The 21,730-nt window shown below is 45.5% G+C and overlaps 1 protein-coding gene across 1 annotated transcript; it reads right to left on the reverse strand.

Annotated features, from left to right (window-relative positions):
- Window positions 1–449: 449 nt before the first annotated feature.
- grm2b (glutamate receptor, metabotropic 2b) lies at window positions 450–17,445 on the reverse strand (the record flags this gene model as incomplete). The annotated part of the gene is made up of 5 exons (XM_084464524.1): window positions 450–523; window positions 2,682–2,904; window positions 6,873–7,936; window positions 8,225–9,062; window positions 16,945–17,445. The coding sequence occupies 5 exons, from the start codon at window positions 17,443–17,445 to the stop codon at window positions 450–452; spliced, it is 2,700 nt and encodes an 899-aa protein (XP_084320650.1).
- Between the last annotated feature and the right edge of the window lie 4,285 nt (window positions 17,446–21,730).

The raw sequence follows: 21,730 nt of genomic DNA on the forward strand, positions 1-21,730 counted from the left end.
TTTTTGTTCCAAAGGAATGGCTCAGCGTAGTTCAATAGTCTTTTAGTCATATCCGTCTAATAGCATTTGGATCCTATTCACGACAACGTAAAGACCATTTTGTTTCTGTATTAAATAAGGACGGCTCCCCAGCCAGCCGGCGGACAAAACTTCTCACGACAAATTGCAATGCATTCAACCGTTACAACTATATTTTGAAACCAAGGAGATCACGGCATGTTAAATCTATACAGGACGGTTTTCACTGCTGAACATTCTTTTAGGAAGCTTTCACAGTTTAAAAATGTATTGGCGCCATCGTCGGCCTACACGACAAGCTTGAGGGTTGAACGTACCTCGTTGACCGCAGGCTATCTCTCATAGGTCGCCTGGCTTATAGAGAGACATTATTCAAATGTAACGGGAACTCTTGTGCTTGGGGTTTGGGGGGGGGGACGGGAATGGATCGCTCACAAAGAGGACGTGGTAGAGTCCACTACCTCTCGACCGTTGCAGACCGCTGGTACATAGTTGGAGGCTGAACCTGCAGAAGGACGATTTGGGTTAGACATACAGAAATATAGCATGTGTACCTTCACGCATTGACACACGTGTGAAATGTGCTGAACCAACGATGATGGTGTCCGATAAGCCCAAGTGTGTCTGCTGTCAAGCAGTGTAAGTTTGTTTGGATAATTGGGTTTGTATGGTTCATAGCTGCCCTGTGACAGATCGTGAAGGAACTCTTCTTGTACTGTATGTATCTTTTTCAATAGTGAGTGATGCAAGGACTTGCAGATGCATTAATATTAGTGATTCCGTCTGCTTTTTGGGGAGGGATTTTTAAGGGGCTTTAATCAATAAATTATCTTTATCCCTATGTATGTGTTATATATGTATATTCATATTATGTTTGTATTAGTCACACTGTGTATTTAATATAGATAGCCTGTATAAGCTATATATATATTTAATATTCATTTAAAATAAGAGAATTGAGGGAGAATCTGATATAAATCATACATTTCTATATATGTAGTTGATCAGCTTTTCTTTATTTATAATATAATGCTTGTTTATCTTTATTATACAACCATTGTCTTTACTTACACTGTATATCAATCTTGTTCATGTTTATCATATTGTCGTCATGTTTCAGTCTCCTCAAATTAGTTTAATCTTTATCATATAACCATTGTCTTTGCTTACATCAATCGTGTTTATTATGTTGATCACATTGCCATCATGTTTCAGTTTCAATGTGTTTCCCTTGAGGTTTCCTTGGTTGACCATAACCAGGTGGGAGTGATTAGACCTCATGAGACTGCACCCAGTGGGGCTGAATGGATGTTGTTTCGGAATATTTGTTTTGTCCATGATTGAATATAAATGTATAATTAAGTCTGAATGCAATAATGGACCAATTTTATGATCAACGTTGGGGTTAGGAGGAGTTAAATAACAGTACATTAAGGCGCCCCTTATTGATTATATATGGAGCAGGGCCAACTTGTATTTAGATGCGGGGGGTGGGGGGGGGATGGTTGACAGGGGGAAATGCTGACTGTTTGGTTGGCCCAGTGTTTACTTTGCTCAGTAAATTGTCGTTTTATTCCCATTCAACCTGGCCTCTTAGGTCTGAATCATTGAACATTGTTCTACATTTGTTCACCACTCCCCACCACCAACAGCTGCTGGCTGCCGCTCCACCACCAGGGCCTCCCGTCGTGCCCTGGATCCCTCTTGATGAAGGCAAAGTGTTTCTGTTTCAACAGCTACTAGGACCCCAGAGCTGATGAGGTGTGGAAGGCTTACACATCTGATCTTAGTAAATGGAAGGCTGGGAACTGGTGTGTGTGTGTGTGTGTGTGTGTGTGTGTGTGTAGGTGTGTGTGTGTGTGTGTGTGTGTGAGCGTGTCTGTGTGTGGGGGTGTGTGTCTGTGCGTGTAAGCAAGTGTGTGTGTGTAAGTATGTGTGAGTCTGTGCATGTGCCAAAGTGTATGTGTGTATGTGTGTGTGTTTGTGTGCACACGGCTGTGAGCGTGTGTGTGTGTGTGTGTGTGTGTGTGTGTGTGTGTGTGTGTGTGTGTAGGGGTCTGTGCGTGCAAGCGAGGATGTGTGCATGGGAGTCGCTGTGTAAGAGTGTTTTTGTGTGCGTGTATGCGCCAAAGGATGTGTGTGTGTGTGTGTGTGTGTGTGTGTGTGTGTGTGTGTGTGTGTGAGTGTGTGTACGTGGCTGCGAGCAAGTGTATGTGTGTATGTGGCTTTGAGTGTGTGTGTGTGTGTGTGTGTGTGTGTGTGTGTATGTGTGTGCATGCATGTGCCATAGCGTGTGTGTGTGTGTGTGTGTGTGTGTGTGTGTGTGTGTGTGTGGGGGGGGGGGTGTGTGTGTGTGGTTGTGTGTGTGTGTGTGTGAGTGTACGTGGCTGCGAGCAAGTGTGTGTGTGTATGTGGCTTTGAGTGTGTGTGTGTGTGTGTGTGTGTGTGTGTGTGTGTACGTGTGTGCATGCATGTGCCATAGCGTGTGTGTGTGTGTGTGTGTGTGTGTGTGTGTGTGGGGGTGTGTGTGCGTGTGTGTGTGTGTGTGTGTGTGTGTGTGTGTGTATGTGTGTGCATGCATGTGCCATAGCGTGTGTGTGTGTGTGTGTGTGTGTGTGTGTGTGTGTGTGTGTGTGTGTGTGTGTGTGTGTGTGTGTGTGTACCTTTGGAGTAGCTGGAGCCCGGGGCGGAGGCGGTGGCGGAGGCGGTGGCGGAGGCGGTGGCGGAGGCGGACACGGTGGCGCTGAAGCGGTTGGCGGTGACCCTGAGCGAGGTGACGTTCTTCTGGGGCTGGAAGAGGATGATGTGGACCTTGGGGGCGAAGAGGCAGCCCAGCACCACCGAGCCGCTCAGGCTCACCGAGATGCACATGGTGGTGGTCTGCACCTGTGGGCCGGTCACACTCGCGTCAGCGCGGCGAGCCAACGGCGCGTCTCTCCCGGCGTCAACCGTCAGGCGCTCAATACGTTTATCACACGTGTGTCGGTAATACTTTAAGGGTACAATCGTGAGTTAACATTAGTTAATGCAGTAATACGCATTCACAAACATTGAACTATGTTGATGAGCGGTGACCTTATGGTCTATTGATCGTTTACTAATTGTGTTCATGATAACTACGGTATTTATTTATACATTATTTAGTTTAGGGTTAACCCTAACCCCATTCAACTATATATCAATTAATACCTTAGTTAACATGAACACCATTACCTTAACATGATTAGCAAACAACATTAGTAAATGATTACTAGACCATAAATTAACTGTTAATATTATACAGCATTAAATAATGTAAATTACTATTATTAATTGATTAATTATTGTAATCTTATTGTAAAGTGTTTCACTATATAGTTGAAATACAATTGAAATACAATTTAAATATATATGTGTACTATAAACATACAGCTCATGAATCAGTGTGCATTTTGACTCCTGGAGATATCCTGCATAAAGGACTGCTAGTATAAGGCTCAGTAGCCTATAGTTATAGCTTAACTTGCTTAACGATCCTTGACGGTGCTGTCTGCCTCATTAGGTTAAAACACGTTTGCCTTGTTTCTAAAATGTAGCACTTGAAGCAATATTTTTTTTACATGAACCTTGCAATTTGCAGAGTTGTATCTTCATGGTTGAATGTACTCATTGTAAGTCGCTTTGGACAAACGCATCCACCGAATAAATGTAATGTGATGTAAACACATATATTTAGTAATTTACTTATTCATTTATAGAGATGTCTGGCAAGTGTCTTGTTTGGGATTTTCGTATAAGTGCAGAACCTTTTTAAGATAAAAAGCTTTACTACTTAACGACTTTCTACCCCTAAAATATAAACCACCACTATAAATATCATCGCAGTAAAAAGTCAACCTAAAAAACAACTCTACCAGCCCTTCTGACCCATGGAGATAATTCCCCATTCAGCACTTTCATTAGTGGTGACATGTTCGTTCAGTTTAGCTTACACTTATTTGCGCTGTACGCATGAATAAGAGGGCAAAATAACGTCAGTACTCGGGCTACGAGCCCTGGCGGCTGTCTAAGCACGGCAGACCCTTATTAGTCAGATTGCCAGTGTTAATGTGAACCGACTGCTGGGGTCGTCTTTCTGAGCAGAGTTTCCCTCGCAGCCCGCTGGTTACCCCTGCAGTCCGCGAGTTTCTATTTGCAGAACTGTGTGAGTGCTATGAAACCGCTCTTTAATATACTGCACCACGACAACACAGGCGGAGCCTCCGCAAACAGAGCCCAGATCCTTTGAAGATATTGCATTCTCTGTTTGAACACCAGACCCGTGTTCAATTATGAATTTATATGAACCGTGTGGGCCTATTCCTTTATTACTTGTTTTGAGTGTACGAGGAATTCACTTATTTCCAAGTTTTTCTTCTCCATATTAATTGTTAATGCCTTCCTTAAATAGTTCAACTCCTCATGGAGTACTTTTTAGTTTAATCAGAGCAGATGCTCACACATTATGAATGAATCCAATAATTTAATTCAGTAAACAACTCTGAGACGTAATCTCTTAAGGATTTCTCTTGGGTACACATAAAATCGAATCCGGAAGTATGGAAATAAGAGAAAGTAAAAAAGGAAGTTATTTGGAATATTAATGCTATGCAAGACTTCCAACATTAAAATCATAATAGAGGAAAAAAAAGGAAAATCCCCTTCTGGCCAAAGAATATTTATCTTATTGTGCATCCAGAACAAATGGTATGCTGCTACGTCCAAATCCGCCCTTGGCACATGCTGTCTGAAACTTCCAGCGTGCATCATCTCCATGCCTATTGTTATGCCCTGTTTGTTGTTGTCTACTCTGCAGAGATAAAAAAAAAAATCCAGCCCTAAAGCCCTGTATTTTCTTCTGGAGCATCACAAAGTGCTTCTTCTGTGCCAGAGTGGCACAACTAACACGTATGTTCCCGTTCTGCATATACTCCACCCATTTAGTTATAGCCATTTGTAGTGGGATGGCCAAAGGGAGGGAAATATATGTACGACAAATCAGCAGTAAAATAACCTGCATATTTTGTTTCTTTTAACTTGAAGCAATTACACACTATGGCTCCCCCAAGCATTCCCTCTCAATTATTCGCTCATGTTATGCAAGAGATGCATTTTTATTCAAACAGTTCACAGTTGACTATGATAAAAGTGATGCCCTGGCCTAAACACAATTAGTTCCACTTGCCGGAGAACACGTCGTATGTGTTTTGTTTCATTGGAGCATCAACATGGAATAGTAGGCGTGCAGGAATGTATGCAGCTGAAACAGATTATTCCTTGTGCATATTGCTGGCGTGCTGTTTCTCTACCGAGGCTTTGTTCTTTCTTCCAGTCACATGAAAGAGTCCCCGTTCTTTCATGAGACAGGTTGGAGGTGATGAAATGGAATGTACTAGTGACATCCATGTATGGACGGAGCTACCGCTAGCGGGACGCTCTAGTTGCTGCATGGCTTAGTGTGCTGGGCTGGAATTCTCCCATCACCACCCCAGCCTCCGACCCAGCCTCCAGCCCAGCCTTCACCTGCTTTGGTTCTGCTCTTCATTGTATGTGACCTGCACCGTGGGTGGATATGTTTGATGCTGTATCTGACATCTGTATGTCATGCTTTAAACCCTACAGCAGGGATCCCAAAAAAAAAGAGTGTACACATACTGCCAATCTAAAGTGTATTGCCATTTCTTGCAGTAAATGTTTCAATCTGTGACATGTGACCTGTGTTTTCTGACAGAAGCCTGTATGTTGAACAGGAACAGTTGAACTGATGGAACACAACATCCATTGCCAAGCTGACTGACTACACATGCTCTCTGTTCAGCAACAGCTACACACACTACACACACATCAAACAAATGTGTGTATATTTGCATACTTCTATTTTTGGCTTTCTAAACGTGTTACATGTGTTTTGATCGCATTCAATGCTGAACGTCGGAAATGCTATCGGAAAGTGAGCTCTAATGACTTAGTTTGTCTGTAGGTTGCTTTCCCGAGCTGTACTGAGGCACTGTATTCTTGTTGCCAAAGGATCAACTTGAATTCATATTCATATACGATCTATTGAATTCTGAGCAGTGGGCATACAGACTTAGTTGTTTGTTTTCCTAGAGGCAATAATAGGAAGGTTGACTTGTACATGGTTAGCATCACTAGCATCCAGCACATCATTGTCTTCCATGTCCATTTCCTGAAATGCATTCCTCAATAAAATGACCAAACGAAAGATTGAAGACCCAACCTTTCCTTTTCCATTTCATCCTTTCCTCCTTTCTTCCCATAAAAAGTTCACACCGTTTGCCACAGTAACTCGCTGGGGCTGCCATTTAATGTTTTTTTTGTTGCAGAAAGGTCTGGAAGCAAAAGGTTAATGGTTGTTATACATCAAGCCAAGGTGAAAAAGTCGTACGCCCTTTTTGGTTATTGGAAAGTGGATGTTGTGTTGGACCATGTTGACTTGCTGTAGATCCTCATTGTTCATTGTCGTTCTGCGTTAATTATGTTTGCCTTTGACATCCTTCAGGAATAAGCTGTCAAACGCTGGAGACTTGACCAGTCCAATTAAAAAAGAAGGAAACCACTGCCTATGCAAGCCCAGCAACGAGGCAGCAGCGGACCTAAACAAACCATCACAACTGACTCTTATATGACAGAGGCCTCATGTTTGGTTCACAAATGATAGGAGTTCAAGAAGGTACAACTTTAGCTCATCTTTAATGTGATACAACCATCTAATGTAATGGTTGTACCACATTATTTGCACTAATCACTGAAGCCAACAACATACATCAGACCTCTTTTCTTTGTATCGTGTATGTGAGGAGCATTCCCACACTCACCCTGTAGTCGCTGGCCGTGACGTAGAAGATGGGCTGGAAGGCCAGCCAGATGATGCAGGTGGTGTACATGGTGAAGCCGATGAACTTGGCCTCGTTGAAGTTCTCCGGACACTTGCGGGTCTTGAAGGCGTAGACGGTGCACAGGATGATGAGGACGCAGTTGTAGGTGAGCGACACCAGCATGCTGGAGTCCCGGCTGTTGCACTTGAGGGTGACCACGTCCCTCCTCTCGGGGCTCACCTCCTTCCTCACGCCCGGCGTCTCCACCAGCAGCCACACCACCACCACCAGCAGCTGGCAGGAGATCAGGCCCCCGCAGATGGCCACCTGGGAGCCGGGGCTGATGAACCGCGGCCGCTGCGCGCCGTCCTTCACGCCGCTGAAGATGCGGGCGATGCGGTTGGTCTTGGTGAGCAGCGCCGAGTAGCACACGGCGAAGGAGGTGCCCAGGCCCAGGCGGCGCAGCGTGCACACGGCGGTGGACGGCTTGCCGATGTAGATGAAGGTCATGCTGTAGCACATCAGCACCCCTAGCAGCAGGATGTAGGACAGCTCCCGCCCGCTGGCCTTCACCACGGGGGTCTCGTTGTTCTTGAAGAACAGGCCCACCACGCACAGGGTGCAGATGATGCCCAGGCAGGAGATGGAGACGGGGCCGATGGCCCAGGCGTCCTCCCAGCGGATGTACTCCTCGGGCAGGTCGTAGCAGCCGCTCAGGTTGGCCAGGGGCCACTGGCCGAAGCTGCAGTCGGCGCAGGTGAACTCGTCGCTGAGGTACTGGTAGGCCTGGCAGGGGATGCAGAGCCAGCAGCACACCTCCCCGGGCTGCATGCTCTTCACCTCGTTCTTCCTGCAGGGGTCGCTGCACTGGGAGGTGGGCGGCACCAGGCCGCGCCAGGACACCAGGCTGTTGTTCAGGGTCAGGACCTGGGCCCAGTAGCCCACCTTCCTGTAGGTGTACTTGCCGTCTTCCTTGTGGTAGTGGAAGATGTTGTAGCGGCCGATGCTGTCGCCGACGGCGTCGAAGCCGACCATGTTCTCCGTGTCGGCGGGTCGGAAAGGGGCTGGCGACACAAAGAGACAGGGTTGAAAAAACTAAACTTTTACAATGGCTAAAATGTAAATGAAGATATTCATAGACTTGCTTTGCATGGACGGTTAGGTGGCACTGAGGCAAATCCCAATTAAACAATGAACAATGATGTTGCATTCGTAATTTTGGTTTTACACTCTTATATTGATACCACAGTGCAACGCTCTAGGATTCTCTGAAATTTATGTATTTTCGTAACTTCCCTTGAATTTTTCCAAATCGACAAAGAAAAAGAGCGACTGCCCAACCATCGCCTCACCTTCGAACTTGGTCTTCAAAATGAACTCCTTGTAGAACTTCCTCCCGTTGCCGGGCTTCATGGCGTGGCACACCTTGCTGGCGTTGGGGCAGACGGCCTGCCTCATGTTGTGCAGCGCGTACGCCATGGCGTACACGGCGTTCACCACGAACATGATCTTGGACTCCTGCTCGAAGGCGCCGTCCCGGAGGCTGCGCTCGCTGCAGCCCGCCTGCTGCAGGCTGCAGCCGAACTTGTGCTCCCAGAACTCCTTGAACCAGGGGTTGCGGGTGTTGGTGTAGGGGTTCAGCTTGGTGAAGTAGTCCTCAAACTCGCGGATGGGGTAGGACGCCAGCTCGATGGTGAAGGCCCCGTCGGCCGCCGCCTCGCTGCCGCGCACCACGCTCTCCTGCGCGCCCCAGCCGTCGCTCGCCACCCAGCTGAAGGACACGTTCATGCGGGCGGCCGCCGCCAGCAGCTCGCGGGCGTCCTCGCTGCGCGTGAACACGATCACCACCTTGGCGTTGGACTTCTGCTGCAGCGAGCGGATCACGTTCTCGTAGCCCACGGGGCTCATGGAGCGGCTGACCTTGGCCGAGGTGGCGATGCAGATGTGGCGGGCGCGGGCCTCCTGCTGGAAGGCGTCGATGCCCGTCTCGCCGTAGTCGCCCTCCGACGCCACGGTGGACACGTAGGTCCAGTTGAAGTAGCGCAGGATCTCGGCGATGGCCTTGGCCTGGTAGAAGTCGGGCGGCACGGTGCGGGCGAAGTAGTCGTAGCGGGACTTGTCGCTGAGCTTGGCGCTGGTGGAGGCGTAGCTGATCTGGGGGATCTGGAAGAGCCGGAGGAGGTTGGCCACCTGGAGAGATATGAGATAAACATCTAACATTAAGTGGAGATATTTACGTTTACATTTAGGGCATTTAGCAGACGCTTTTATCTAAAGCGACTTACAATAAGTACATTTGTCATAAGAAGTGAAACAATATATCGCCGTCGGTACAGTAAAGATGTTCATAGAACCAAGTGCAAGTACTACAATCGCCAGGCTAACCCCATTCCCCGTATACAGCATTGATAGTTAGCTACTGCAGATGCTGCACAACTAAGTACATGCTATACAACATGCATGCACAACACAATTAAGTACATGCTACACAATTAAGTACAATGAATGAATACAACCTGTATTAACTGTCTTCATCAAGTGCCAGGACATACAACAAACAATAGTGCAACAGACAAATAAGGGACTGAATGGCTATGTAGAGTCTAGGTGAACTCTGAGATATATGAGACAAACATGTAACATTAAGTGGAGAAATATGAGACAAACATGTAACATTAAGTCAACTATTGGCCACCTGGGGAAACATGTAACATTAAGTGTAGAAATATGAGACATACTGTACATGTAACATCAAGTGTAGAAATATGAGACAAACATGTAACATTAAGTGTAGAAATATGAGACAAACATGTAACATTAAGTGGAGAAATATAAGACAAACATGTAACATTAAGAGGACTATTGGCCACCTGGGGCTTTAGGAGACAAACACGTAACATTAAGTGGAGATATATGAGACAAACACATTAAGTGGCCTCCTGGAGAAATATGAGACAAAAGTCGTTTTTACACTGCCAAATATGCCTTGTCTTATAAAAAAAAAACTAAGCAGCAGAGGAACTTTCCTCCCGAGGCTTTCGTCTGGATAAAAAACATGTGGTCAGCAAAATAAATAATATGTTGGCGTTCGTGTTTGTTGTAGCCTACGCTCAGATGTCGTCTTCTCATTCTTGCATGCGAGCGGCATGAATAAAAACTAAAAGAAACATTCAGAGTATGCAAATGACTCCAAAGAGGTCTGCTCTCCGTGCGCAGCCCCGCCTAATCCAATGAACCAAGAAAACCGGCTCCTTGACGAAGGCGGAATACACCCCCGCGGTTTTACACAGGCAAGACAGTGAGATTGCAGCGTGTGCCAAGCCCACCGCGTGGCATGGCAGCGTAAAAATGCCTGTACACATGTAACATTAAGTGGCCTCCCGGAGAAATAGGAGACCAACACATGTAACATTAAGTGGCCTCCCGGAGAAATAGGAGACCAACACATGTAACATTAAGTGGCAGGTCAGCCACCGAGAAGAATTGGAGGCAGACACGTTTAACAGTAAGCGGCAGGTTGGTCACCTGGAGATTTATAAGAGGGACCTATGAAATAAGATGAGCAGTTGGCCCCCTGGAGAAATTTGAAGCAGACAAGTATAACGTTAAGTAGCAGGTTGGTCCTCTAAACAAATATGCCATCAGTGGGGTTCATAGTATGATATGATGATGCTTTAACTAGTATTTTTATGTAACATACTGTAGCCAACCCTTAATAGACAAATATATTAATTTGGTTGTTGTTTATGGTTGGAACCTCAGCAGTGGGGATGAGTCTAAATATCATACTATTTATTTTACTTTTATGATTGTAGATCATCCACAAATACAGGAAATGTCTAAAAACAAGTCCTTCATTAACATAATTCTTTTTCTCTTTATTTCAGTGATAATTATTTATGTTCTGTAGAACTTTGGAACAACTGCAACTTTGAAGCATTCATGAAGAAATCACTTTTTTCAGTATGCAAGTGATTTCCTACTGAATTCAGCATTTATAAACATTGTTCCCTAATTATTACTCATAAATAAACACTACATTACCAGTTGTGGTTATTATTAACAGATAAGTAGGTGGATAATTACTATTAACTATGCAACATAGCTAATAATCTTTTATAAATACTTAAAAGTGCTGCATTCAGGATTTGGTACGGTAGGTTTAAACCATTGTTTAAGTCATTTGTGTGAGCTAAACGAAAGTGAGGGTCATGCCTCTAACTATGTATGACTTGGTACCGCTGCAGTGGTACTTTGGGAATTCCCAGCTTCATATTGGTAGAGTGACAGAGTTAGATATCAGTTTAATGTTAGAGGCTGGCTGTGTAACCTGTGAAAGTATTCAGGGGTCTTCAGCCCCTGAAGAAAGAGTGTTTTTCTGTGCAGAAGACAGCATGGCTCATTAAGTGGGACAGTCGTAGGAGCATGGAGAATCTAGTACAAACAGACTGTGTCTTGCCTCAGAGATTAGTGACATTAACTCGAATGCGGTCTTGTACTTAAGCCGCTGTGACAGCTCTGTTTAAAAGAGCCCCGGGGCACCGGTCTAAAGAGCATACAGTCGGTGGAGGAAAGGCTTGTTGGGATGATGTGTTTATGTATCCAGCGAGTTCACACGCATTCAATCCATATTAATTGTCATAATGGGAATATTGATGAGAATAATTACAATTATAGAATAACAGATCCAATTTTTTTGTGTAACACTTTACAATGAGGCTACATTAATTAACCATTAATTAGCAGTTGTAAATGCAGTAATAAGCCTTATTATACAGCATATGGCTTAGGGTTAGGGTTAGTGGGTTGGGGTTAACCCTAACCCTAACCCTATTATATAATTTAAAAACGAATACCTGAATGAACGTAAACAATTTTACCTTATAAAAAACAAACATTAGTACACTTACTAGACCATGAGTTTACTGTTAATTCACTATTTGCTAATGCTCTTCAATTCACAAATGCTAAAGATGAGATGTGATTTAACACCTGCTGTGCCCATGACTTTTCAGGGACAATATCAGTACATTCAAACGTGTTACGTGACAGACGTGCAGACTTGAAAACCACAAAAGTCTGGTTGTGCTCTCAGTAGATACGGCAAACAGTGTTTCCATGAGCCTTGATGCTGTGTCATTCTTTAACAGCCCTGGCCAGACAGTATCCTACAGTCGAGCTGGGTTTTGCCGCGCGCCCACTGACGCGTCGCGTTGTTTGTCTGCAAAGTGTTTGATATGCGGCTGGGCCTCCATTATCGTCCGCTACATCAAGTCATGCATGGTAGTAGCTCCCCGCTCCCATTCAGAAAGCATGGCGTCAGCCGTCACCACCGCGACGTGTGAAAGCCGTGACAGCTTACCTTTCAGGATGGCACTCAAGTGTGTGACAGACTGGTCCTCTGTTAGCCACACACTCTCTCTTTCTCTCGCTGCCTCTCTTTGTCGGTTTGTGTGTGCGTCTGTGTTTGTGTGTGTGTGTGTGTGTTCCCCCCCCTCCTGTCTCCTGTCTCCTCCTCTCTTTGTCTGTCTCTCTGTCTCCATCTCTCTGGTTCTCTCTCTCTTTCTATCTATCGGTCTATCTCGGTGTCTGTGTGTCTCTCTCTGTCTGTCTGCTTTTCCCTCTCTCTCTCTCTCTCTCTCTCTCTCTCTCTCTCTCTCTCGCTCGCTCTCTCTTGATAAGGGTCAGGAGTTCTTCCCCTGGTCTTTTCCCCAAAGGATCTTGGCAACACAACATTGTTGTGTTCTGTTGTCAACAAGCGTTTTGCTTTCTAATGATATTCAATCTAATGAGTCTGTGTGTGTGTGTGTGTGTGTGTGTGTGTGTGTGCTTCCTGAGCGTGTTGCTTTTAACTGCAGAAGCACTGTGAACTAGTTTCCCCTTTCTCCCCAGCGATCTGTTCAACACAGGTGTAATAGGCTACCGTGAAACTCATAACAGCACTAGGAAATCTGTTCTTTTGAAATGAGTTCTTTCATCTTAACTGTAATATATACCTTTTTGTCCAAGCCATGCAGTCACGACGCGAGGAGCGTCCCCATTTTGATTCTCTCCGTTTATTCAGTGACATATCCAAGTCCCTACCAACGTGCCGCAGTCTATCTAATTATTTCTAGTGTTTTCCTTTCACTGCAATGTCAGAAAACATATTATAATGTAGAGTTATTTTGGCGCTGTTTTTATTATTGTACGTTTTAGATGACTCAGCTTTATTAAACTCACTTTTATTGCATGTGTGTGTTTGTTTCTCCATTTTTTTTCATTTGCTTTGTGCGGCGCTGGAAGAATATAAGGGAAAATTTTACGGAACCCTGGTCGCTAATCTCGGAACCCAGAAATATTTATTCATCCGATTTTTATGTCTACTCTCGAGCACGGAGAAACACCCGATGTGGGTCTGTAGACGGTCATCCACTGACCCAAGGAGAAGCTCATCAGCACGTATCTCCCGATACTTCCAACCAAAGAGAATATTAAAAACAATGTATCTACGACCCCTGGTTGAATTACCTGACACAAGTGCATGACCGCTGAGACCTCATGTCCTATTAAAAAATGATGTGGACACGCCCAGCTCAGTCATGTGACGTGAGAACACATGAAAACATGGGCAGCCACTGACACGTCCATGTCCGTCATGAGCTGTGTGTGTGTGTGTGTGTGTGTGTGTGTGTGTGTGTGTGTGTGTGTGTCCCATTAAGCTCTCCACTCAAACCCAGCAGTACTGCCTACCCACTGAATGGCGCGTAGGAAGGGACAGTTCCGGATGTCTTTCTTCTGTCTCTCTGGCTTGCCCTCGTTCGGTCGTCTGATGTGACTTGTGATATAATTGGTTCGATGTATATACAGTCACACATATATTGTGAGGGTGAGGGTTGAACTATGAGCTCACATTCGCATTTCAAAAAAGTGTCGGCTGAGGTCTTTCCTATCTTTCTTTTTTTGACAAAGCAATACTTGATTTACTGAATATGTATATATATATATATATATATATATATATATAGCTGAATATAAACAATTCAGTCTAGATTTAACAAGCATATATATATATATATATATATATAACACTACAGTCAGGCTTTCTCGCATACAAAAAAGGGTTCACTACTGTCACACACTCCCATATGCATCACCGCTGAAAAGCAAGCACTACTTCTGAACAAAAGGAATATGCTAATGTATTCCGTGCCACCCTGAGAGGCAGGAAAAATACAACCAGCGAGGATGGAGGGGGTTGGAAATCACTTGGTCGGCATTATTAATGACCAAACACGCAGGCTGTCTCCCTCTGCCTGACCTTTTTCTGCACACTACTCTCCTCCCACTTTTAAGCGACATTCACTTGCCCTAATTAGCCAACGGAGGCGTCTGCGTGGCACGCTATTGTGCTGCTCTTTTTCTTCTCTTTTTTTCACCCAGCTCATTCATAACAGGGTCGACGTGAAGGATGCTTCATGTGGCGCAGCTAGACGATTTCAAGGAGACCAAGCCCCCTTAACTCGTGAGATAGGACGAGTCATCTGTTCCTGGCGCGCTGCGGACGATTCTCTGTGGAACAAACACTCCTTCATGGAGCCTGGTCCGGTTCCTTAGGGTGGCCTAGTAAGAGATCCAACACACCCAGCTACAAGTCCTTTACACTGAAGACGTTTCAATACAAATAGAAGCCAACGTTGTTACCGTGGACTACCCGCCTCAACACATGCTGCGCCTTGGAGTATGATCATTTATAAAAAATGTCTAATTAGCATTTTGTTTTTAATTTGTTTTACAGCTTTTAATAAATACGTGGGATGGTACAAAGCGGATTCAGACCCCCCACTCCTTTTTACGAATTACTTCAGAACTTTGATGAATAATGGTATTCCTAAGCCATTAAACAATAGTTTTAACAAACAAACAAGAGAAGCTGACAACCTGTAAGCCATTTAAAAAAAGAACCACTATTAAATGCTTGATCTGGGGCGTAGGAAGGAAAGCATGGGACTCCAGTGGCACTGCCCACCCCTCCAGCCCCCCTCCGGCCCCCCTCCAGCCCCCCTCCGGCCCTCCTCCAGCCCCCCTCCAGCCCCCCTCCGGCCCCCCTCCAGCCCCCCTCCGGCCCCCCTCCGGCCCTCCTCCAGCCCCCCTCCAGCCCCCCTCCGGCCCCCCTCCAGCCCCCCTCCGGCCCCCCTCCGGCCCTCCTCCAGCCCCCCTCCAGCCCCCCTCCAGCCCCCCTCCGGCCCTCCTCCAGCCCCCCTCCGGCCCTCCCCTACCCCCCCTTTGCCAAGCGGTTGTGCGACCCCACCGGTTGGAAACGACCCCCCCCCCCCTCCCCCCACCCACCCAGAGCTACCCCGACCCTGCGGGGGGGGGGCCCATCGGTGCTACCGGTGGCGCATCCTTTAGCCGACGTAAACAAGACCTCGGGGGCGGTGCACAAAGGCGCCGATTGCCAGCCCTAAAGCGCTCCAGTGGCAGGCCTTTCAGCACCACTCACACAGCCGGAGTCAGGGAAGCAGGGGCCCGCCGGCAGACAGAGACCCTGGGCCAAGGGACAGGAGCATGCATTCAAGCGGGGAAGCCTCCTTTACAGAAACACTGGAGTGTCCTTTCAAGACGTGGCAGCAGCTGATGGCCTCACAGGGCGGTTGGAGGGAACCAGCAGCGCTCCTTCTCACACGTCCCTAAAGCCAAAGTGCTCTCCGTTCTGTCACAGCCATCACGGGCCGCTGGAGAGGAACAGGGTCACCATTGTACTGCTCTGGTTTACACGGTGCGACCTGATTGGTCCAACGCCACAGACATGGTCGACATGGTGAAATGATGGAAGTGGCTTTTAAAAATGACACGTCGGTTTTTTGAGAGAGGGCTCTAGTCAATTTGAAGGCGAGGTCTCCGCTGCGGTGTGAGGTCAATGTTGATGTCTGGTTAATGGCTGACACTTGGGATAAATCCACCTTTCCATTTAATATCTGATGATAGAGAGAAACAGGTTTTGTGACCTGGTGAAGCCAAACTAAACATCAGACTGTAACAACATCAACAAACATCAGACTGTTTTTGCTATCAAACAGGCTATTGCAACTGCCGAATTCTGCCGTACAGAATTGGCTCCAATGAGCACCAGTGAAACCCATAACACTCACTCACTCACTCACTCACTCACTCACTCACTCACTCACTCACTCACTCACTCACTCACTCACTCACTCACTCACTCACTCAATCTCTCTCCCTCTCTCTCTCTCTGACTCTCTCTCTCACTCTCACCCTCGCCATGATAAGAAACACCAGTTTCCTTTATACACTGAGAATGTTTGATATTTTAATCAAAAGGTCAATGCCATTCTCATAACGTTCTCACGTTATATCAAAAATTAAAGATGAATATGAATAGGAATTAATAATATATTATATTAAAGATATGAATACTTCTGTTTCTTCTCAGATTATTAGATGCGAAGGTGGGTATCAATTATTTTTTCCCCCCATGATCCTTCTCTTACATGTAACAGCGGAGAAATGCTCTCTAATCAAGCATGCTCACATGGAAAGCCTTTGGCGACTCTTCACAGGTGTGTGAAAGGTCAGTTTCCTTAGGTGGCTCAAATGAAGGGAACGGGCTAAGCAGACGATGTCCCACCCTCCCAAATGAATCATTATTCAAACCAATGCTGCAATTTATTGCGGTGCTCAAGGCAGAGCCCTCAGCTCAGCGTTGATGGGAGTGTGAGACACTGCCAATCACTCATACGCTCATTGGTATGAGAAAACACACAGTGCTCCGGCATCACCTCATGTGCATGTCCTTTCCTTTTCCTTTGTATATTCAAATACAAATTTGAGCACATTCTCGAAATGGATAATTCAACATAAACTTGTTTTTCGTTAAGACACTATTAGTACACATTGTTGTAAATTAATGCGAATTTAAAACAAGACTACAGAGACTTAGTGTCCTAACAGTAATGAGGCGGGCATTTTAAACACTTCACATCAATCCTGCTGCAGACGTTGTACTATGTATGAACCGGACCGCCGATGGTGTGAGAGTGTGTGGATCGGGAACAGGTTCCCGCACATTCACCTGAATGGAAACGTCGCTGTAGGATCCTCCGATCACGCCAGAGATGGCCAGAGGAACGTCGTTCTGGATGGGGTTGGAGCCGTCCGGGCAGATGAACCCGGGTTCGTGGGCCTTGGTCAGGGACGCCCTGACAAACTCCAGGGACTGCTCCAGAGCGTAGGTGTCCTTGGAGCAGGTGTCCAGGATGTGCGCTCCCAGCTTGAGGCCGGGCAGGATGCGGGTGTTGGCGTTGATCTCGTCCAGGGCCAGCAGCATGGCCTCCAGCCTCTGGATGCCCCGCTCCTCGTTGATCTTGCCGCAGTCCTCCGTCCGGTTCCCCTTCTCGTGCACGGGGAACAGGCCCCCGATGACCAGGTCCCCGTCCAGGATGATCTCCCGCTTGGCGGCCACGGCCGGGCGGGGGATGCTGGGCCGCACCCCCGGGGCCAGTAGCTGCAGCAGGAGCAGCAGGAGGAGAGGCAGGCGGTGGGCCGGCCGGGGGCTCGGGCCTGCAGGCCTCATTGCCGCCGCAGCTAACGGGCCTCGACCCCGAGGAGAAGAAGAAGAAGAAGAAGAAGTAGAAGAAGAAGAAGAAGATGAAGAAGAAGAAGAAGAAGAAGAAGATGAAGAAGAAGATGAAGAAGATGAAGAAGAAGAAGAAGAAGAAGAAGAAGATGAAGAAGAAGATGAAGAAGAAGAAGATGAAGAAGAAGATGAAGAAGAAGAAGAAGATGAAGAAGATGAAGAAGAAGAAGAAGATGAAGAAGAAGAAGAAGAAGATGAAGAAGAAGAAGAAGATGAAGAAGAAGAAGAAGATGAAGAAGAAGAAGAAGAAGAAGAAGAAGAAGAAGATGAAGAAGATGAAGAACAACAACAAAAAGAGGAAGAAGAAGAAGAGGAGGAAGAAGAAGAAGGGGGGTGGAGGACTCTAGGGGTCTAAGTTTGAAGACCCTGCATGTCTGCTCCCAGATGTAGAATCGTTTGACCTTCCTGAGTGGAAAGAGAAAGCAAGAAAGAAACAAAGAAACAAACAAAGAAACCAAAAAAGAAAGAAAGAAAAAATGAAAGAAAAGACAAAGGAATAATCTGTTCAGGTGTTGCGTAGAAAGGGTTAAACATATCCATCTAATTACTCCCTGGAATTTGAGAGGGTGCTACATTGTCTCTAATTTGAGGTATGAGCGTTACATACAAGCGATGCGTACAAAGTCTGCCGTTGCCATGGAAACATGGTGGGTAACAGGGCTAAGGTTGGTCGACGGGCTAGTGGGCAGGAAAGCAGCTAAACTGATCTATATTACTATCATGTAGAGATCACAGGCGCCGGGGCTCATCGGGGGCTTTATGGGTAAGTCCAGAGGTGTACACCACAAAGCCACAAGGACAAAGGGAAGGAATGCTCTGACAGCCGAACTTCCTCATTGCTTTCACTTTAGCACCATTGTTTCCAATAGGGAGACTGGACTAGGAATGAGGCAAAAACAACCAAACTTCGGTTGTAAATCTGAAATTTTAATAATGGATGGTTTGCCTTGGATGGAAATGGGAGATTGCATGCAGCAAAAAATAGAACTAAGTGTAAACGCTCGGTGATAACTCATCTTTGACACTTGACATGACTCAGATTTTTTTTTAGGCTGGCATATAATTGATAATTTCCTCTTTAATCGTGTTCAGCTTTTTTGGTGTTTAATCACAAAAGCTGCTGATGAAAGTACTGTAATTCCTAACGATGACAAGCATTGGATCATTAACACTTTGTTTGGCATGATTTTCTATTTACAGCTCTGTGACTTCCTCACATCTAAATACCACTGCTTTATACTCTTGGTCTTTTTTGTGATTTTTGTCTATCTTGGTGAATTTTACATTCCTGCAAATCTGAAGAAAATTGGTGAATACAAATATCTCCCTTGGCAATTAAATGTAATTTGTTCTTAACCTGAGGGCCTTCAGTGTATGTGTGTTTGTGTGTGTGTGTTGTATGTGTGTGTGTGTGTGTGTGTGTGTGTGTGTGTGTGTGTGTGTGTGTGTGTGTGTGTGTGTGTGTGCGTGTGTGTGTGTGTATGTGTGTGTGTGTTTGCATGTGCGTGCATGTGTGTATGCATTTGTGCCTGTGGGCGTGTGTGTCTGTTTAGGTGCGAGTGTGTGCATGTGTGTGCATGTGTGAGCATATGTTTTTCGCGCGAAGATTGAGAAATAGAATGTGACACTCGATGCGTCGATTCCGGGAGAACACAGAAAATGAAGACTTGCAGGTGCAATCATGGCTGAGTCCCAGAGCCAGACACGCAGCCCAGCCCGTCTGGGACACCATATGGCCACTGGATCCACTGCTGCTAATCAGCCACTCCTCGCAGAGAAAATACAGACCTGGAGAAAAATGTGTGCTTTTGGGAAATAAAAAACCTGCTCCTTCATTCCGTATCTGCCTTAAGCATAGATACCTGTATCTTTCTCTCTCTCCTTTCCTCTCTTCATTTCTCTATTACTCTCTCTCATCCATCCATCCATCTCTACCTACAGCACATCCATGTTTTTATACACACACATGGAAATCCACCTTTGACAGCTTCACCGGCAGATATTAATAACATCTCCGAGGCTGGACTGCGAGGAGGAGGTGTTGGTGGGGGAGGGGTATCACTGGCGGCGCGTACCCCCCCCCCCCCCCCCGCCCCCCCGTGGTGGCGTCTGTCCTGTATTGATCCTGTCCTTCACACAGACCCCCGCCCTGCCATCCAGGTGGGTGCAGAGTGGTGCTGACCCTGTGTCTGCGGGAGTTTAACACCCACAGAGGTGGAGCTGCTGTGTTCAGTGTGGAGCAATTAGCTACCTGGCAAGGTCGGACCTGCTCCGTCACGTGGTGACGCAGATATAAATATAAAGAGCTGATCCCCCTCCTCATCTCACCACAACACTACTAATGAGCACCTCGTCGGACTCCCATGGCTCTGAAGAACAATAGAGATGTGATTATATGTGTCTGCTGTGCATTCTATACAGATATGGGCTGGACAATTTTCACATTCAGTTCCATAATGTATTTCAGACTATTTTCCTTTTTTTTTTACATGCCAAATTATAAGCATTAAATGCACTGAGAAAAAAAACAATAGTACAATAGGTTCTAATTATTTCTGACGTTGTTTTAATCTCTGCTGGAATACAGTTTATCCCACCACCTGGACCCCCCAGCTGAAGGAATTATATCCTCCCCATCATTGGATTGGGGCCATTGCGTTTATCAATACCCCCAGCATCGAGTTCAATTAAAACTTTCAAAAACAATTCCCTGATACGTCTTGCCATCTTTGACTAGAATTTATGCCTGCATATAATTGTTTGATATGCACATAGATAATTGAGCTTCATAAACACCGTCCTTACACGCTTCGAGGTCATTGTTTGTGGTGAACAGACAGGAGAAGTCGTCACGATACACAGAGACAACAACCAACAATAACAGATGTGTCTGGATGTGTCAGGAGCCTGCGAGGGCTACTGTCGGAGAGAACAGCGCTCCACAGAGAGGAAGGGGGGTCTTCGGTTCAAATCCGAGCACAGCTGTCTTGTTCTCATCCTGCATACTTTTTATTCATAGGACCTACATAAGGGCTTGCAAACCGCCTATAGTGAAAACAAACACATTGGAGATATAGGGGTGTAGCCGCCTGTTCACTCCGAGGTGGAGCTTTTTATAACAAGAGTGCTGTTTCTTAATAAATTCTGTGGTTAAATTAAAACCTGGTTTGACCTAAGTAGACACATTTCTGGTAATGAGGCGTTGTTATCATGGTTCACTGACTGTACAAAGTCAACGTCACATTTTACTGTAGTCCTTAGTCTACAGTGGTGGACACTTCACCCCCTAACCCTAAACCCCCTGTAGGGCAAGGAGACACTCCGCAACTCCCAGTGGGAAACAGTAGGAAGCCTTTCGATGGAAAAGCAGTCCTTTCAGCCGAATACACGATAAGATTACATGGTTACCGTGTTGTATGTTATAGCATGTGATAGCCAGCCTGAAATAACACCTACCCAAGACCACAGTTTTTCCTTATTTTAGTTTGATTTACAAATCTTTTATAATGCATACTATAAACATTACCCTCAAGCCGATTTTCTCTTTCTTCTTTTGAAGCATTCGTTCTAATGATGATCATCCTATTCTCTTAATCATAATATCTTTAATTGATAATTAGGTTCAGAAGGCATAATGAAACAAAGCAGATATATTAGGCTATATATATATATATATATATATATATATATATATATATATATATATATATATATATACATATATATATATAGCCTAATATATCTGCTTTGTTTCATTATGCCTTCTGAATATATATATATATATTCTTCTATATATATATATATATATACCTTTAGATATAAAGTAAAGGTTTAGGAGGATTATGATTTCAATTATTGTTACAGTGTATGACAATAGTTGTTATTAATTATACTTTGATAACACATGATTGAATACAGCTGAATGATATCTGTCCAGAAAATGATAGCTCAGTCGCCCTATTGTTAGATTGCTTATCGAACAACGGAGATCTGATAGTGTCCACTCAATTCACACATTCTGTTGCACACATGCACCGGAATGGATCCGCTTTGACAGGACCATAATAGATCACGTTCCGACAATAAGCAGCCCGAAAATTAATGAACAAGATCGTGACAAGATCATGGGTAGTAACAGAAACTAGGTAAAATGATGGTATGAATACATAGTGATTACGCAGATCGCCACGTGCATCGCTTGGTGGTTAAACACCCTACTCGA

The sequence above is a fragment of the Micromesistius poutassou genome, assembly GCF_964030765.1.
Source record: "Micromesistius poutassou genome assembly, chromosome: 2".
Taxonomy (NCBI): Eukaryota; Metazoa; Chordata; class Actinopteri; order Gadiformes; family Gadidae; genus Micromesistius; species Micromesistius poutassou.